Source organism: Puma concolor, chromosome A2 (assembly GCF_028749965.1).
Source record: "Puma concolor isolate L17-30 chromosome A2, mPumCon1.1.hap2, whole genome shotgun sequence".
Classification (NCBI taxonomy): domain Eukaryota; kingdom Metazoa; phylum Chordata; class Mammalia; order Carnivora; family Felidae; genus Puma; species Puma concolor.
Window position 1 is genome coordinate 140,876,472 of NC_141668.1, and position 19,029 is coordinate 140,895,500.

The 19,029-nt window shown below is 42.6% G+C and overlaps 1 protein-coding gene and 1 long non-coding RNA gene across 7 annotated transcripts in view; one reads left to right on the forward strand and one right to left on the reverse strand.

Moving 5' to 3' along the window:
• Positions 1 to 16,953, reverse strand: part of SYNPR (synaptoporin) — a 320,562-nt gene extending 303,609 nt beyond the window's left edge. The window contains exons 1-2 of the mRNA XM_086697696.1: positions 16,789 to 16,953; positions 16,610 to 16,675 (exon numbers count right to left, since the gene is read on the reverse strand). Of these exons, the coding sequence (XP_086553822.1) occupies positions 16,610 to 16,675; positions 16,789 to 16,806 (84 nt within the window). The 5' untranslated portion in view covers positions 16,807 to 16,953. The remainder of the gene's footprint in view (positions 1 to 16,609; positions 16,676 to 16,788) is intronic.
• Positions 16,954 to 17,135: 182 nt separating this feature from the next.
• The window catches only part of LOC147583567 (uncharacterized), a 322,172-nt gene continuing 320,278 nt past the window's right edge, over positions 17,136 to 19,029 (forward strand). For all 6 annotated transcript variants that reach the window (XR_015248334.1, XR_015248335.1, XR_015248333.1 and 3 more), the window contains exon 1: positions 17,136 to 17,269. This is a non-coding gene — a long non-coding RNA (uncharacterized LOC147583567). The remainder of the gene's footprint in view (positions 17,270 to 19,029) is intronic.

Genomic DNA, 19,029 nt, shown 5'->3' on the forward strand with positions numbered 1-19,029 from the left:
GAGAGAGAGAGAAAACACCTTGGGGGTGGGGTTTCTATCTTTTCCTGACAGTTGTTAATTAGAGGGTGGAATATTCATTACTTGGGGTGGGCATGCAGGGTTTCCCACTTTTTCTTCCTAATTTGGTCAGGGGTCTCCTCTCCTGGCACCCACCAACTTGGGCCTGTCTGGTTTGACCTGGTTTCTTGTGGAGCGCTGCCAGGACAAGGTCTCTGACTTCCCTAACGCTTGTCCATGACTTCCTCATTGCTGGCCTTCAGGTATCCTATTAGAACCTAACTAACTGCCTACTCAAACAATAAAAGCCACCGCCTCAGTTCCATTAAGGTTTTGGCCCAAGAATAGTCCCGATATTTCTATGCTTTTGACACTTAGCGAAAAAAAAATTATCTTCTCTGAAGAAAGGCAAAAGGGACCTGTGGACTCACTAATTCCATCATTTAAAAAACCAAGTTAGGATTAATCTCTGAACACCAGAAATGATGGAACATCAGACAAATTGCTCCTGAAAATCTCTTGTGCAAGAAGAGAACTTGGCTAGGTCCTTAGGGGTGCAGAGACAGAGCTCCCAGGATGCCAGAATGCTGTGGTGCAGTGGGAACAAGCTGGAGACTATGGGCCATATCCAGAATTCAGCCATGTTTTGTTTATTCTGCAAAGGATGGCTCTTATAATGTTTGAAAAATCGAAGATACTCCCTCTATTAAAATTTGCCAAGAATAGCACCAAAATCCTTACCTATTTTCTCAAGAAAAGTGGAATTATATGGAAACATTGGGTCTGTGGTCCCACTCAAGAATTGGCTGGCAAAGCAGATGTTCCTATAAGCAGAAATCCATGTTCCAGTGTGCCAATTCAAAGCAAATCAAAACTATCCTTTCCTTTATTGTTTTATCAAGTGGACTTCTAAAAAAAAACCACAGAAAACAAAAAACAAAACAAAACAAAAAACAATTCCTGAAAAAAAGGCCTTGTCTTTGAACTGCAGAGAATTTAAGAACTTTGCTCTGCCTGCCCATCACAGAATCCACCTTAGTGGATATTTTTTTCCCCCGAGAGGTACAAATGGCCTGGCTAGATGGTGGGGCTTGTCTTCAGGTATAACCTTGGTTCACTTACAGCTGTGGATGGCACACCTGTTGGCTAGGATGGCTCTTCCTGTTAGGGATCTGGTCCCTGGGAGAGAATCAGAACTTTTCGTCTCTCTTACTGCTAGGTTAAGCACACATGGTCTTTTTTAAACACAGAAGACTTGGGTTCAAATTTCAGCTGGTCTATTATCTACTGTACACAATTAAACATTGTTTTTCTTTTTTCTTTTTTAAGTTTATTTATTTATTTATTTTGAGAGAGACAGAGACAGCACAAGTCGGGGGGTGGGGGGTGCAGAGAGAGAGAGAGGAAGAGAGAGAGAATCCTAAGCAGGCTCCACACTGCCAGTGCAGAGCCCAGTGCGGGGCTCGAACCCACGAAGCCATGAGATCATGACCTGAGCCAAAAGCAAGAGTCAGACGCTTAACTGACTGGGCCACCTAGGCGCTCCACACATTACTTGTTTTTCTAAGAGTCGTGTCCCTTAAACATGGGAAAATAATGATGCATACGTTCTAAAAGAGCTGTTAGAATTAAATGGCATAACATGTAGAAAGCATTTCACACAGTGCCTAGAGCTCAGTAAGTATACAGTGAATGCTAACAGCTGTTATTTTAATTCACAGGGAGGCCAAGGTGGCCCAAAATAGCCATATGTAAGGCAGAGGCAGAGTGCATCCATAATGCTGATGCTGTTGATGATAGCAAGTGTGGTCAGGAATGTGATCCAAGAAAGAGAGGACATAAACGCCCGTGGCATCAGGCAGCTGCTGAATTTATTTTACTTCATCAAAGGGGAGTTCTGTAATCTCCAGCCAGATATGCCCCAGGATTCCTCACAGGGTATAGGGACACTATCCACTCTGCCTTTCCCTCAAAACAATTGTTAAAGTTCTAAATGTCTCAAACCTGAAGAAGGTATGGTATAAATTTGTATACATGAGTCACTATATATGAGTCACATATACATGAGTTTCACATTTCAGAAAGGTACTGAGCGCTTATGAGTATCATTTAAAGTAAAATAAGTTGTTTGTGATAAATAAGTTCAATATTAACAATATAAATAAAATGCAAATAGAATAGTAAATTTATATGATAAAACTACTCATAAAGGTTTTATAACAATAGTAATTACCTTCAGCATTCTAAAAATTACATAAATCTGTTCTTATATAATGAAATAGAGAAAGAATGGCTTAGTATTTCCTTTTCTACCCAAGTCAGAGTATAGAAATCTAAATAATTTCCAAACGGTGGAGTAGTACCATGACCCAGAAAGATTAAGACAGCAGCTTATATAAAAGTCTACGTGGATAGAACCATGAATTTGGCACCCTCAGCTACTTCTTTATAAATCCATTCTGTTCATTAAAATATTTCCAAAAGAAAGTAAAAATATATCCAATGTTATGAAAAAATGTGCAATTTCTTTGCATCATTAAGTACATACTCAGCCAAGATTTCACTTCCATCTGTAAAACTGGACATTTAAATGATAATAGGTGCACTGGTGCTACCTCATTCCTGACAATTGTTTCAAATACCTTAAAAACATATAACCTTTTGAACCAGAAATTCTACATCCAGAAATTAAGCAAGTAATAACAAAAGTACACTAACCAGTTATTTTGATGGAGGGATTGGTTCTTTGGAGGTTAAAATTATTACAAATATACATTTGAAAAGTACTTAAACTAGAAACAAGTTAAATAATTTCCAGGACAGGCATACAGTATAATAATATATAGCCACAGAAATTATGGACAAAGACATTTTATCTAGCAGCCTGGAAACACACTCATATTAAGGGGAACAAAACAGGTGATAAAATAGTGCCCACCTATCTGTTATGAGTTGAATTGGGTCCATCCTGTCCTCCCTCCAAGATTCAAATGTTGAAGTCTTTTTTCTCCTGGTACCTCAGAATGTGGCCTTATTTGGGAACAGGGTCATTGCAGATGTAATTGGTTAAAATGAACTCATACTGCAGCGGGATGGGCTGTAATGCCTTACGATTGGTGTCATATACAAAGGGGGAAATTTGGACACAGTCACACAAGAGAATATCATGTGAAAACAGAGGCTGAAATTGAGGCAACATATCATCTACTAGCTAAGGAATACCAAAAATTGTTAGCAAACCACCAGAAACTAGGAGAGAGGTATGGAACAGGTTGCCCATTGAGGCTCTCAGAAGGAATCAACCCTATCCATACTTGGGTTGGACTTGTACCATCCAGAACTAGAAGACCCTAAGTGTCTGTGTTTAAGCTACCCAGTTGGTGATGCTTTGTAATGGCAACCCTACCAAACAAATGTATCATTTTTGCAGGAAAAAAGATACATGAACATGAAAATGTCTGAAAGTATACTTTTCCAAATATCAGTGTTGGTTATCTCTCAGCAGGACATTGGGTAACTTCTATTTACTAATGTTTGTGATTTTAAGTTAATAAACATTTTATTTATACATAAAATGGCTCCAGATAACATGTCAAAAAAATTCACCTCAGAATACATATATGCTCAGTATGTTTGGACCATGGCAGGCAGAGAAGGGGCAGGGGGTCCTACAGACATGGCTTGAAATCCTCCTTTGGTCATTTACTTTTTTGGGTACAAATGAGCCTTATAAGGTCATTCATTGTAAGGTATTAATGAGATTGTGTACATAATGTAGGTAGCACTGACATATACAACCTGACACACAGCAAGAGATCATTTCTTTACAGCCATTACAGTGAACTCCCAGTATTTATGGGAACTTTGTCCTTTTTTAAAACAAAGAAGTATGTTATTCCTTTTGGAAAATAGCTTCACAAATGCATGGTCACCTTGCCAAAGCCTGTAGGCAGCCTGGGGCTCCAATGTGTCTGGGACACTGATCTAGGACTTGACAGTCCAGTCTAATCGTTCTTTGCTTTCAAACCACACCTGCCAAATTTTACTATCCCACTCAAACTCATTTGGGTTATGAAGACCTGATCTTTACGGCCTTTAATATGAAGAATGTATGTGTGCATGTATGCGGGGGGGGGGGGGGGGGGGGAGGGAGGGAAGATATCTAGGAATCTCTAGAAAAAAAAAAAAACACACTTGTGAATTTTCCAATTTATTATTTCTACACATTGGTGGTAAGAAAGAAAGAAAATAAGTATGTATTGAATGCTTGCTATGTGCCATTACTCTTTGTAAATATTATCTTGTTTAATGAACACAGTAATTCTGCCTGCTAGTTATCATGATTTTCACTGGTATAAATATGCAAGGACCAGAGAGGTTAAATAATACATCCAAAGTCACATAGCTTCTCAGTCATAGGGCTGACAGTCAAGACCAGGTATTCTTTTTTAATGTTTATTTATTTTTGACAGAGAGAGAGAGAGACAGAGCATGAGCAGGGGAGGGGCAGAGAGAGAGAGAGGGTGACACAGAATCTGAAGCAGGCTCCAGGCTCTGAGCTGTTAGCACAGAGCCCAACACAGGGCTCCAACTCACAGACCGCGAGATCATGATCTGAGCCGAAGTGGGATGCTCAGCCAACTGAGCCACCCAGGCGCCCCAAGCCCAGGTGTTCTTTCTGTACCAAATGAGGCAAAGGTAGCAAATAAAGCCAGACATGAAAAGACACACACAAATCAGTCTGCAATTTAAAATCATTTTAAAAGGAGAAAAAGTATATTTACACCTCAAATTTACCTACTGTGGCTGGTAAACTTGGTGGCTTCCCCTAAAATAGCTACAATACCACTAACAATTTCATACAGATTCTTTTTAACAAGTACATACCTTTTAAGATAAATTTCACATTCATATGTAATAATCATGCTTTTGCTTTCAACTGTTTCATAAGTAGAATTCGTAATGTTTTTCTGGCAATAGAAGTTCTTATATAAATTCTAGTAGAGGATTATGAAACATGCAAATAAGCCTCCCCCCTTTCCTGAAACAACTGCAGCCAGAGAAGAACATTAAGGTATCACATCAGGCACTGCCCAAAGAGGAAAGATTCCCTGGACACCTGAGGTCTAGTGTTCTAGATTCAGGGTTAGTCAATATTTATTGAGCCCTCTGATAGGAACTTCACGCATGTTAATCCATTTTATTCCACAGCACTGTGTTAATGGATATTATCCTCATTTTATAGCTCAAGGAGATGGAGAGAATTGTCTAAATGTTGAGCCACTGATTCATTTTTATCTTTTAAACATATTTTTGCTATAGGTAAAATCCCTAGAAATTGGAAGTTCAGCAAACCTGATTTGCCTATGAACTCATCCAAGTTCTGTGACTGAACTCAAGCTTGTGGCTCTAAGTGAGCACACTCTTAAGTCATCATGATAATCCCTACTTATCCAGCTACACCATTTTCCAGCTTAAATATCTCCCGGGATTTGCCATTCTTCACTCAGTTCATGGGTTCATACCTAGTAATTTCCTGGTATTGCTCTTTCTTTCAATCTAACCCTTCTGCCTTCTCAGTTCTTTTGGATCCCAGCTTCAGGAAGGAGCCCAGGGGGGATGCCAACTGTCTATCAGGTGCAGGCAAAACCGTCAGGTGAATTAAGGGCATGAAAGCATAGCCAGGCAGTCTCATGGTAGACCAGATGGATATGTGAGCACTTCTTGTTAAAGCCATAGGGGGTATGTCTTTTTATTTGGCACACAAATCCTTCAAAATAGCAAATCCAAAGAATGGCAGCCCACACACACACACACACACACACACACACACACACACACGGGAAAGACAAAATTCATTTGCTCCTTCTGCTTCCACGATGGAACCTTTGGCTTGAGTAATTTATCAGGCACCAAAAAAGAATTTAAGTGTTCACATCTTGCTAAATATCCAGATCCTTTCTGAATTCTACAGAACTCTTCATAATTATGTTTTCACAACACATTCCTGAACGTGATTTCTTTATACAATAGATCAGTGAATAAAGATTGTGTTAGAGGAGCGCCTGAGTGGTTCAGTCAGTTGACTGTCCGACTTCAGCTCAGGTCATGACCCCACAATTCTTGAGTTCAAGCCCCGTGTAGGGCTCTGTACTGACAGCTCAGAGCCTGGAGCCTGCTTCGGATTCTGTGTGTGTCTCTCTCTCTGCCCCTCCCCTGCTCACACTCTGTCTCAAAAATAAATAAACATTAAAAATTAAATAAAAAAAGATTTTGTTAGAAAAGAGACCCAAGATCAGCAAATCTTTATCAGGGAATGGGAATATTTTTGAGGAGTAAAAAGGTCCCTAAGAGGGTTTGGACATCCCTAGTCATTATGGAGACATTTAAATTTTGTTTGTGCTCTGGTAGCATGATAGTGAAAAGGGACCTTAATTGGGATTGAGAAGACATGACTTTAAGAAGGAATAATATATATTGTTCCCACTGTTTTCACTGGAGAAATCATTTAATTTCAAGACCTAAGGGTAATGAGTAGTCGCTATTAATGTGAGCTAAGATGGAAAAAATGATTAAGATGAAGGAGTCTGCCATTCAATTGCCTAGGTTCAAATCCTGGCTCTAGTCACTTACTAGCTGTATGACTTTAGGCAAGTAGTTTGATCTCTCTAGGCCTCAGATTCTTCATCTGTAAAAAGGAATTATTGCTTGGTCCTTCAAAGGTGATTGTGAGATTAAATGAAATAATACATGTATAGCACTTATTAAAGTGCTTGTCTCTACGTATTAGTATTCATATTACTTGTATCTATTTTATGATCATCTCACAATCAATGTGCTCACAACAGAGAGATAATAACAGGAACAAGATAATATGGCAATAATAAATTGAGCAAACTTTATGTTTATACTGTGCTAGAAATGTTAAGTGCATTTATAGGTAACATATCATCAAGTTTAACAATCTCTTCCTTAGTTACAGTTAGGAAGACTTAGTATGGACTTGACACTGTGCTGAAGGTTTTGCAAACATTATCTTACTTAACCCTTATGGCGCCCAAAAGATGTGACACTTATATTCCTCCTTCGATGGCTGCAGACCCTGAAGAACAGCATGATTATGCAGTCACCTCCACTTTCCGTGGCTGGGAAGAAGAGCCAGTTTTCCAGCATAAGGCACACGCCAAAGCCCAGGCTCCTTCACCCACCATGCTGCCTTTTTTCATGGTGATTCTTGCTTGTCAACCAATTTCTCTCTTCCTCTCCCTCAAACAAACAGCACCTATCATACCAGGCAAGCCAATGTCTCTTTCATGAGTAGATATTCAGGACAAAAAAAAATTAAGTGGGATAAGAATCTTAAACTAAAAACAAACAAAAAAACCACATTAGTGCGTTCCTGTTTTCTACCACAGGAATAAGCACAAGAACTAGTTAACGTAGTAATTAATGTAGTATTCTAACATTAAGGGCCAGAGCTCAATTAAAAAATGAAGTGCATGTGGTTTGAAGGAATACATTTTCCTTCACAAACAGATTATCTAATCACAGACAAGACCTCATCATTCCTTTAAAGAAGAGGTGATGAACAAGTTGGCCTAAGCTCTGGAGCCCTGTGAGCTGAAGAGCCAAAGGTGCACCCCCTCGAATAACATTACCAATGTGAGTCCACCAAATGATCTCATCATAGAGAATTCCAGGAATGCTGGTCCCAGATATCAAAGACGTAACATCTTGAGAAAACTGCCAGCACTACCTTAATGGAAGGTGTACTCATAAAACAAATGATGTATTCTTCCACTAGACATGTAAACTTCTTACTACGCCTAACGTGCCGGTGACTTCAAGAATTATCCCTCCCACTCTTCCCCTGAAAGAACAATGTAGGGAGACATGTTTTAAGTCTCATGATCCTTTTCATTCAGGCTGTAAGTGACAGAGCCAACAGTGGGCATCTGATCCATGGGCAGCCAATCCATAGCCTGCTATGGCCTGGGGCTGATAGCTGTGTCCACACTGAAAGAACTATTAGCTGAACCGATCGCATCCCTTCTCTTAGGACATTAGATTAGAATGAGGGAAAGAATGGGGTAAATGAGAAGAGACAGAGAACACAAAGAGATGAAGCAGGACAGTGGTCAAAACACAATAATGGCAACATTCTTGGTAAGGCAGTTGTCCTCATTGTCCTGAACACAAGACATGAGACCTACTCCTGTTTCCTTCCTCACACTTTTGTTGTGTTTTGGTTATTGCCCTCACACTTGTATTGCTGTAAGAGTTCACCTCCTTTATTGTACAGTGAGGATGTCTACAACTCCTGTCTTTCTTTTAATAGTTGACTCGGCCTAGGTGAGTTACTCTGCTCCACAACCAAAAGTAACAGCTGAACAATTATTTCTATAGGAGTCCTTAGGATTCCTCCTCACAATGAAAATCATGAAGGCGAATTTACACCACATCCAATGTGTTCTCAAGGATTCATTTATTCAGTCTTTATTCTCTTTCCTCCCTCTCTTCTTCCCCCCTCTTCCTTCACCTAATACTTACTGAGCATTTACTGTCTGATGTTTTGATGGGATTTGTAAACATCTCCATAGTAAAAGTTGTTCTTACTCTGTGTCAAGCACAGTGTTAGACACTTAGAATCTAGTAATGAACAAGACAACTTGTCTTCATGGAGCATTTAGTCTGCCTGAGAAGCTAAAATGCAAACAAGCCATTAAAGAATGTGCTTGGGATGGGGCACCTCGGTGGTTCAGTAGGTTAAGCGTCCAACTCTTGATTTAGCCTTGGATCATGATCTCACGGTTCATGGGTTTGAGCCCACATCGGGCTCTGCACTGACAGTGCAAAGCCTCCTTGGGATTCTCTCTCTCTTTGCCTCTCTCTCTCTCTCAAAATAAACAAACTTAAAAAAAAAAAAAAAGAATGTGCTTGGGGAGCCATCAGGAGGCTGACTTCTTCAAGTGGAACCAGCCTACTCAGAGAGGTCCTCCCAAGAGAAGTGACATCTAAGCTGACACCTCAAGGGACAAGAGGAATTTGTCAGCTAAATAGGGCTGGGTTAGAAGAGAATGGTGGTATTCCATGCAGAGGAAGAGACATTTGCAAAAGTCCATCAGATCAGCAAGAAACCATCACCAAAACATCTAAGAAATGTGAAATGTGTACAGAGCAAGAAACTGGATTTCAATATGAGAGACTGGAGAGAGGTTGGTGGTTGGGAAGGACTCAACCACTCATAGAGAAAGATCAGGTGCTCATACTTTATGCCTCAACCTTCACACTAGGTCAGTTATCTTATGCTGCCCAGAGTCATTAAAAATTTTTTTTTTTAACATTTATTTATTTTTGAGAGAGACAGAGACATAGTGCCAGCTGGGGAGGGGCAGAGAGAGAGACACGGAATCTGAAGCAGGCTCCAACTCTGAGCTGTCCGCACAGGACCTGATGTGGAACTCAAACTCACGAACCACGAGATTATGACCTGAGCTGAAGTCGTAACTGACTGAGCCACCCAGGCGCTGCCCAGAGTCATTTAGACTAGAAAAAAGTATTTCTTTATCATTACCATCATGATGATTACAATTATCTTTACTTTTAGAGGACATTTAATAGTTTACAAAGTATTTTACATGCCTGATCTCACTTAAAATTTACAACACTGTGAGAAGCAAAGGGTATTGCCCCAGTATTCAGGTGAGGAAACTGAGGTTCTCAAAGAAAGGATACGTTAATAGAATGAACAAGAATAATTACGAATACAGCCAAAGTCAAACACATGCCTGAAGAAGATGAAGACTCAAAGAAAAGTCATGTATTTCTACACATATTCCTTAGGGACTATTTTTTTTTTTCTATTAACACGTGACCTTTTCTTTTCTTTTTGAAGTTTATTTACTTTGAGAGTGGGGAGAGGGAGAGAGAGGGAAGGAGAGAAAGTGAGAGAGAAAGTGAGAGAGAAAGTGAGAGAGAGAGAGAGAGAGAGAGAGAGAGAGAATCCCAGGTAGGCTCCACACTGTCAGCCCAGAGGCTGAATCGCGACTTGATCTTACAAACCGTGAAATCATGATCTGAGCCAAAATTGAGAATCAAACACCTAACCAACTGAGCCACCCAGGGGACCGGACTTTTTTGTTTGTTTGTTTCCCCTTACCTGGGTCAGGAAGAGATGTAAATCCTCTGGGGAACAGAGAACTAAGAACAATATCTCTACTTGAGCATGAAGGCAGGATCCCTACCCTGGGAGACTCCCAAGTGCCAGGTGTAGCTGGGTATTAGGGTGTGGTTAATAACTGCCTGCAGTTGATCCTATGAATGCCTTCATCTACAACATGGAGAATTCAGTTGGATACATGTAACTCTTCCAAACATAAGCAATGTCTATGGATTATGACTTAAGAAAAATGAGGAAGATTCTCTCCCTGCACCTCAACAAAAAACTCTGGAGAACCAACTGCCTGCAATTCTTTCAAGATACCTTTTCCTATAGGTTCCACACTGACCTCTCTGCAATGTTCTTTGGAATGTAGATACTCCAAGGGCAAGTTCCTGAAGAATCATTTATGCAATGATAAAAACAAATAAAGAAAACACAACAAAAACCCCCAACCATGACAGCATGGTATACAGAGAGAGGGGCTTAAAGAGGTACATGCAAGGTGAATACAGATTTTCTACTTCTGAATTTTGCCAAGATTCTAACTCGCAAGAGGTTTCCATAACGTTCTAAATTACCTTCCAATGGATTTCTACTTTCTCCTTTTTCATCATCCCCAGAATCACCCAAATCATTATCATCATTATCATCATCATCACCACCTTCATAATTTGTTGAGCGCTTTTTATAGCCCAGGCACCGTGCAAGGTGGTTTACTTTCATTAAGTCATTTAATCATTATGGCAGCCCTTTGAAGTAGGAGCCATTATCAATCCAATTTAGAGATGAGAAAGATAAAGTCTAGTGAAATTAAATAAATTGTCCCAGGTCACCATGCTAGTGAAAAATAAAATCAGGATTCAAATCCATAAGTAACATTTTTCTCTTTTTTTCTGTACTTATGGGGCCAAACACCAACGGTCTTAATAAACTTGGAAGTGCATTAAGTGATGAATCCATTAGCATACTGGGGAGTTGCTCTTTTATGAAAAGTGTATTTATTGATTCATATTCCAATCACACATGATTTTTGTCACTAATTGAGAGGCTAGAAAGTTATAATTAAATCCACATTAATGTAGCTTTGAAATTACATCAGGCCCTCAATGACAGATTGCTGCTCATAATTTAAATATCTCGCATGTTAGAATTCCCTGTCTTGTTTATACTTAGGAAAAAAAGAAAGACTTGTCTGACTCATGCACACAGATTTTTTTTTTAAGAAAATAGAAAAAAAAAAAAAAAGGACCACAAAATGAGATTAAGTTATTGGCTTTATAATCATAGTCTTTTTCTATGTATTTTAAATGAAGAGATACTAATTTTTAATTAGAACCTATTCGACCTTGGTTAATTAATAACCAACATAAAAAATAAAACAATATAAAAGACAACTGATGTCTGTTATATTTGTCTCTAAATGCAAACCCTCCTTGGCATTTTCAGAAAAGCCTTCAAAAATATATCTTAGTGGGTGAGATAAACACTGCAAATAGGATAGTATCTGCCTTTTAACATTTCTTTGAGGATTAGAGAGAAGATACAGCAGGTGCCTGCCACACTGAAGAAGCCAGAAAAGTGCAGCATTTAAGAGAATACAGTTGGGAGTGAGAGTGCTCAAATCTTGGCTTTGCCACTTCCCACAATTTTGTTCTTGATCAGTTAGTTAAGTCCCTGCGCTTCATGGAGAAATGGAAATGTTAGTCATATAGATTTTAATGTGCTGAGGTATTGAAAGCACTAAAATATAGCGCCTCACATGAAGCCTGCATGAGAAAGGTAGCTCTCGTTCCTTTTCTCATTAAGTGTTCAAAATGGTGATACATTATGTTAATTATATATTATATCTTATTAACTATATTATTGCTTTATTTTGTTACTACCAATCATGATTATAAATGCTATTAGTATCAAGTAAACAGAATGTCTTCTGTTTGTTTGGAAAACATATTTGAGGACTTAGATTCAGGGATGAAGTTTATGCAAAGCAGGTGCCTCCATTTACATGAACTAGTAGCCCCTATGGCTCATCTGTCAGACACACTGCATCTCTGGATTGGCTGGCTTCCTTTGGAAAGGCAGAAAGGAAAAGCAGAATGGAAACGTGAAGTTCAGGGTTGTTGCAGAAATGGCATAGCACAGTTTGAGATGGATGTCAAAGATTAAGGATTAGAGGAATCAGGCAATTTGACCTAGCAGGAATTTCTATAGGGACAGAATCTGGGCTTGCAGCATCATGATGCTGGAAGACTGTGCTGAATATCATTTGTGGAGCTGAAGTCCTTTTGATGCCCTTACATCTACACTAATTCTGGTCCTGGGTGATGGAGATGTGTTGGGGTCTGCCACATTCTAGTACACATAAATCCACAGGTGTATATTCAGAGCTTTGTAAATAGTACAGGGAAGAAAGAATGTGCTGATGATACTTTAAAAAAAAAAAAAAAAAAGACCAAAGTCCAACTAGCAAATAACTGAAGTAGCAAAGTAAGAGTGATCAGTGGAAGGCAGGATTCTATTAACTTAGTTTTCAGAGTAAGACTGAGAAATGGGGTAAATGTAATTTTTTTTTTTTTTTTTTTTTTTTTTTTTTTTTTTTTTTTTTACCATTTCCAAATCAAAGTTTAAGAGATTTGCTGGATCTATTCTATCATCATGGAATAGATGAAACAGACCACTGGGATCAGTGTTATGTCCTGAATTTTGAGTTTGACTCAAAAGATAGTGAGAAGTCCTTGACCTCATTTAAGTAGAGATTAAGAATTGCAAGTTTTACTTCAAAGTCTTTGAAATTGGTTAAAGCTTTCCCCTGAAGGCTTAGCTTTTATACATTATTTAAACTTTAAATCTACTATATCCATGAGCCTTTCCTAAGCAAAGAGCACATAAAGTGCATGTTTCACCCTAAGGCTATAAATCCAAAATCAGTGGATGTCTTTAGAAGTAACACAACTTCATATGGCCAATCCATAGGAAATCATTCATAATATAAGTTATTTTAAAAAATTACAGTTGTGCACAACTGCAGACAAGTGACATGCCTGTGGTTCTTCCTGTATAACATAGCTTTCCTTCACCCCCTCCTCTTCCCATTGCACCTCAAATTACACCCTTTGGAAAAAAATCAGTTTTAACGGTTCTGTGGTACACATCAATGCTTTTCTCTATGCTCAAACAAATTTGTTTCTCTTTCTGTCTCACACACAACTCTATGTCCCTTTTTCTATTTTTTACAAAAATAGTATTATACTCTGCGCATTACTTTGAAATCTGATTGAATAAATTGTTGACTAAAAAAATGAAAGCCACTTGTTTCCATTTAATGGAACTTAATTAAACTTGTTTAATTTAATTTTGTCAAATATTAAGAATGAAACCCTTTTTTTTGCACTTGACAATTTTATCAAAGACAATTACATATACTGACCTTAAGGTCAATGCATATTAATTTAACTCATTCTTTTTAATGGCAGTATAATATTTCGTAACATATATGAATCACACACTAATGATTTTCCTATGAATGGACTTACTGTTTCCAGCTCTTTCCTCTACAAATGATGTTGCAGTCAATATCCTTGAACATATATCTATATACACTTTTATTTATAAATACTGAAAAACAAAAGGATTATAGTTCAAAAATTTTAAGGAGCACCAACTTTAAAGCTGCTTTCCATAGAAAAGGAGAAACTGGGGTATTATTAGTGCTCTGTCACCATCGATTTTAACCTTTAGCTCATCACTTAACTGTTTACCAAGAACTCTGAAAGGCACTAGGGGGGAACACAGAGACAAACAGAACAAGTTTCCTGCTAAGAGATCACACGCTCTCTCATTGTCACTATCTCCTACAGAAAAAGATGGCTCAGAGAGGCTCCTCCTACTAATGCATATGGTAACATAGATATTCCTTCTCTCTCTCCACTTTGTTAAACTTGCTCAGTAACTAACCTTCTTCTATTTCTCTGCTTTCAGCTCTTCACCTTAGCACTTATAAAAGGTAGATCAAGGGGCACCTGGGTGGCTCAGTTGGTTAAGCATCTGATTTCGGCTCAGGTCATGATCTCGCTGGGTTTGTGAGTTCGAGCCCCGCATCGGGGCTCTGTGCTAACAGCTCAGAGCCTGGAGCCTCCATCAGATTCTGTGTCTCCTCCTCTCTCTGCCCCTCCCATGCTCATGCTCTGTCTCTTTCTGTCTCTCAATAATAAATAAACGTTAAAAAAGATTTTCAAAAAGGTAGATCAACTAACTTCTCTGACTTTTTAAGCTTTGTTTTGGTTTGTCTCCTTGTTTTCTTTTTTGCTTGTTTGTTTTTGTCCCTTATTCAGGCTCTCTTCCACAAAGAGAATGTAGTAACTGATCTGCAAGCATAAGCTATTCCACCTTATAGCCTTAGAGGCCTAAAAGAGAGGAAAGACTATAAATATTTTAGGTGTAATAAATGTTCTACTAATCCTTTCCCTCTCCCTTTCTCTTTCCTTCTCCCTCCCTCCCTCTCTCTCTCTCTCTCTCTCTCACCACACATATCAAGAAAAATACAACTATAATGCAGTGTGATAAATTCTCATGAATAAAATGTAATGGAAGCCCAAAGAATGGGTTGAATCATTCTGTTTGGGGTAGAGGAAAGGAAAAGGAGGCAATATAAGACAACTTCCTGAAGGTAATATTTAAGCTGAGGTTAAAAGACACACATTTTTTTCCAGGCTTGGGGTGTGAGGACGAAGGGAAACTTAAAGTGCTTTTGAGTTTTGGAAGAAACCTGGATAGCTTAGGGTAGTGGTCCTCCAGCGTAAAAGTGCATAGGAATTATCTAGGGAGCTTGTTTAAAATGCAGATTCCTGGGCACCCATCTTCCCAATATTGTGAACTGATGTCCAGAAATATGCATTTTAAACAAATTCATCCAGGTTTACTGTACTTGGAAACATACTGGTAGAGGCTGTGTGGTGAGTAGTGACATGGAATGATGCTGTCACAGGACCGAAAAGAATACAGATTAATGTGTCAGGTAAATGACAATGTGAGACAATCAGAGATACCAGAAAATTGATGTCAACTCTTTGAATTTTGTTTTGAGACAATGGCTTGGCAATGGAGTTCTGATTTTGATCAAAAACCCCTGCTTTTCCACAGGGAATGTTTGTTGAATGTCTGAATGAGGGCAGAATTCTGAGAAAGCGACGGGAAGCCTCCCAGACCATGAGCCCCGCTGGCTTTGTTTAACCTGGCTGTAAGGGCCACTGTTTTATAACGGCCATCCAGAACCGCTAGTTCAAGCTTTCCAAATGCTGTCTTGATGTATGTCAAACTGATAACATTCCTGCATTTTAATGCAGGTCCACAAACAAGGCAAACGTGATTACCCTGTAGATCATCCGTGTAAACGCACCAAAGTTGTGTAGCCAAAGCCACACGCTAGCCCTTGGAGCTAAGATCAGGGAGGACGGGGCACGCTCTTACATAATTTCCCAGCTAGTCAGTGGTAGGGCCTGTGATTAATGCTACATGACGGGCTTTGAACTTTCTGTCCAGATAGGTCCGCTTGCCTCTCAGAGCTCCTAGCAAGAGAGAATGTGCGACCTGCAGATTTCACTCTGAATAACCATCATCCCAGCCAACACCACCAACACTGCTCTGTGGCCCCGTGAGTAGCTGTTTCTGTGCCTCCCTGCTTGTCAACAGACAGGTTGCCAGAGGACTGGCAAAATGTTTTTTTTAATAGGGGTACAAAGCCAAAGAGTAACAAAACTTCGGAGAGCCCAGTGGCTGAGGAAAGCTATACCAAGAAGGCTGGGGGCATCGGGGTGGGGGGGGTAGGCTGTCCTGGGAAAAATCATTAGAGCCCTCGAGGAGTGGCCGGGGTAGAGAAATTATAACGTGGAAAGAAGAACTCCTGCTGTCTCCACCAACAGCATTCACAGCCTGGAAGCGCCTCGTTGGAGCTCCCGCAGGGCGGCTGACCACAGGCTTCCAGCATCCCAGTCCGGGCGCAGAGCTGCCTCAGTGCTGAACAACTTTCGAGCTCCGCCAAGTGGAGGCCCAGCCTTCAGAGAGTCCCTCCTCTCCAGCCTTCATCCCCCCCCCCCCGCCCCCGACCCCGCGCAGAAGTGCAGGTGAGGCCCGGAGCCTCACCTCCACCGGCTCCCCTTCCCACCTCTCCATCTCCCGGGGGCTCCCGACAGCAGCCCCTGCGCGCGTGCGAGCGGGAGGCGAGAGGACACCTCGGGGTGCCTGCAAATGCCCGTCCACATTCCCGCGGCCAAGCTGGGTCCCTCCAGCCGGTCCCCGCCAGCCCGGAACGGCACCTGCGGAGTGGGGAGGTCTTTGGAACGAGGGCCGAACCCCGGGCTCGCAGCGGAAGCCAGCGGAGGGCGCCCCTGCGGACCTCGCCTCACCTGACGGCTCGCCGCCCGGCCCCCCTCCGCGCACACAGCCCGCACTCACCAGCTCCAGCGCTCGCAGGAAGGCGAGGGGCTCCTTCAGCGCCCGGAACGTGCCCGCGGAGGCCAGCTTTGGACGGGCCAGACGAGAGAGAGAAAGAGAGAGCGTGAGGAAGGGGCTGGGGCGCCTCTCCGGACCGCGGGGCGCCCCCCCCCCCCCCCCGCAACCCAGGTCCGCCCTACCTGACTCACGGGGTCCATCGTCTCCTCCCTTTCAGATGAAGTTCGGGGGCCGCCGCCGCGCGGTCCTCGGGGCCAGGAGCCCCGCGTCGGGAAGCGCCGGAGGGGCGAGGCCCGGGGCGTGCAGGCGCCGGCGGGGGCCGGGGAGAGCGGGGCCGGCGCGGGCTGCCTGACGCTCGGCCGGCCGTGCGCTCCGCCAAGCCTGCGAGCCCCGGCTGCGAGCGGAGGCAGCCGGGCGGCGGGGAGGGCGCGAGGAGGGGGAGAGGCGGCGGGAGGGGGAGCGCCCGGGGAGGGCCGCCATTGGCCAGCTGCCGCCGGGAGGGGAGGGCGGGGGGCGGGCGAGGCCGAGCGCCCCGCTCCGCCGTGCGTTCGCCGCGCGCGCCCGCTGCCCTCGGGCGCCCGGGAAACTTCGCGGCCGGGGCGCGGGGAGAGCCGGCTGGCTCCGTCGGCAGCACGGTTCCCAGACTGAGGACGGGGGCTCCAGGTGAGAGAAGGGCACCCACCCCTTACCTGGGGAGGTGTGTGAGGTCCGGTGACTTCTGAACGCCGAAGAGAGCCTGTTGACTCGTTGGTCCGCACACGCCTTCCGGGGGCGCCGTCGGCGCGGCCAGGCAGCCCGGGTGCCGGGGTGCAACCGAGAACCGGGCAACGCGGCCCCTGCCCCCAGCACCAGGAGAGGGTCGGGACCGACGCACGCGGCTGGAGGGGGGGGGGGGGGGGTCAAAGTCAGCTTGAATAGGGGACTGTGCGCCAGCAGGCTAATTCTCGAGGCCACTGTGTGAGGTCATGCCCACGTTAAAGGTAGAAAATAGGCTTACAGAGGCCGAATCAGCCAAGGTAACACAGCTCGTGAGGGGCCAAACAGGGATGGAAATTCAAGTTTCCTCTCAGCTCATGCTCTTCCACCGAGACCCTTTTGCGAACAAATAACCCCCAATGAAGCTCCTCCGAATTCATCCTGTAGTTGCTGAGTCCTTGCCTCCCAAACTCCTACCTTTTCCCTCCCATGGGCTGCTAACCTTGCCCGAAATAATAGCTAACAACAACCAAACGAGTTCCTTCTGTGAGTCAGAAATTGCGCAAAGGGCTTTATAAACAGCATTTCACATAGTCACAAAACCCCCATGGGTTACTACACTATTCTCATTTTAGAGGTGAGGAAATTGAGGGCCATGGAAGGGACGTGGTCTGCTGTAGTTTAAACAGTTAATAGATGACGAAGCCAGAGCTGAATTCAAAAGGGCAGTAAAAGAGAAGTGGGGTAAGGGGTAGAGGGGAGGAAGAGGAGGAGGAAGAAAAAAGGAGGAGGAGGAGAGGGCTTAACCACTCAGTCATGTTGCTGATATGCCCCTTCCTTCTCACTCGCTTTGGACTGGATTCCACATATGAAGTGGTCTCCGGGCAACACAGATACCCCATCTGTTTACTACGAAGATTTGCCAAAAAGGTTTGGAGTTTGTGTGTGTTGGGGGGCGGGAGGGAGTGACTAATAGTTAAGAGTGGGGGATGAAAATGGAAATGAGTAGTTAGGAGTCTGCTAAGGGGAGCCCGCAGGCCAAATGTGGGTAAGAAAGAGCACATCCAGAGTAGATGCCCCCCGCCCATGGATTTTGTTTGAGAAGACTAGAAATTTCGTAAGAACTCCAAAGGGCCAGTTGCACCATCTGCAGTCAGCCAGTTTTGTTTCTACTGCTCTTCCTACATACACAGTCTAAAACAATTGGAAACAGTTGTTTCAAAAATAAGCCATTATGCAACTTAACAAGGGGAGGGGGAGAGAAGGCAGTTATCAAGTACTTAGTATGTGACCTGACATTTATGTATATAATCTTGTGTGTGAAGTTGCTTAGCCTCTTCAAGACCTCACTTGTCGTTGTAATCTGTAAAATGGAGCCAACAATATCTACCTCGGCTGTTTGTTACCAGGACTCAATGAGACTTCGTATTTAATGTATCTAAGGCAGTCTGGCACATCATAATCTCTCCACATGTATTAGTTATGTTTCTCAGTGCCCACACTAATTAACAAAAACAAAAAGCAAAGGTGAAAGTTCAGAGGTTCTCCGCGGAGCTGTGGTCAGCTGTAGCACAGTCTTGCCACTCTCCGCAGCACCCCTCCTCTACATAGCCCTGCCTTTTTGAACTCAGGAGCTGCCATTTTATTTGCTTTGGCCACTGAAATATGGGCAGAGGTGATGTGTGCATTCTGGGCAGGAGTTTTCAGAACCGTTAGAGATTTGCCAT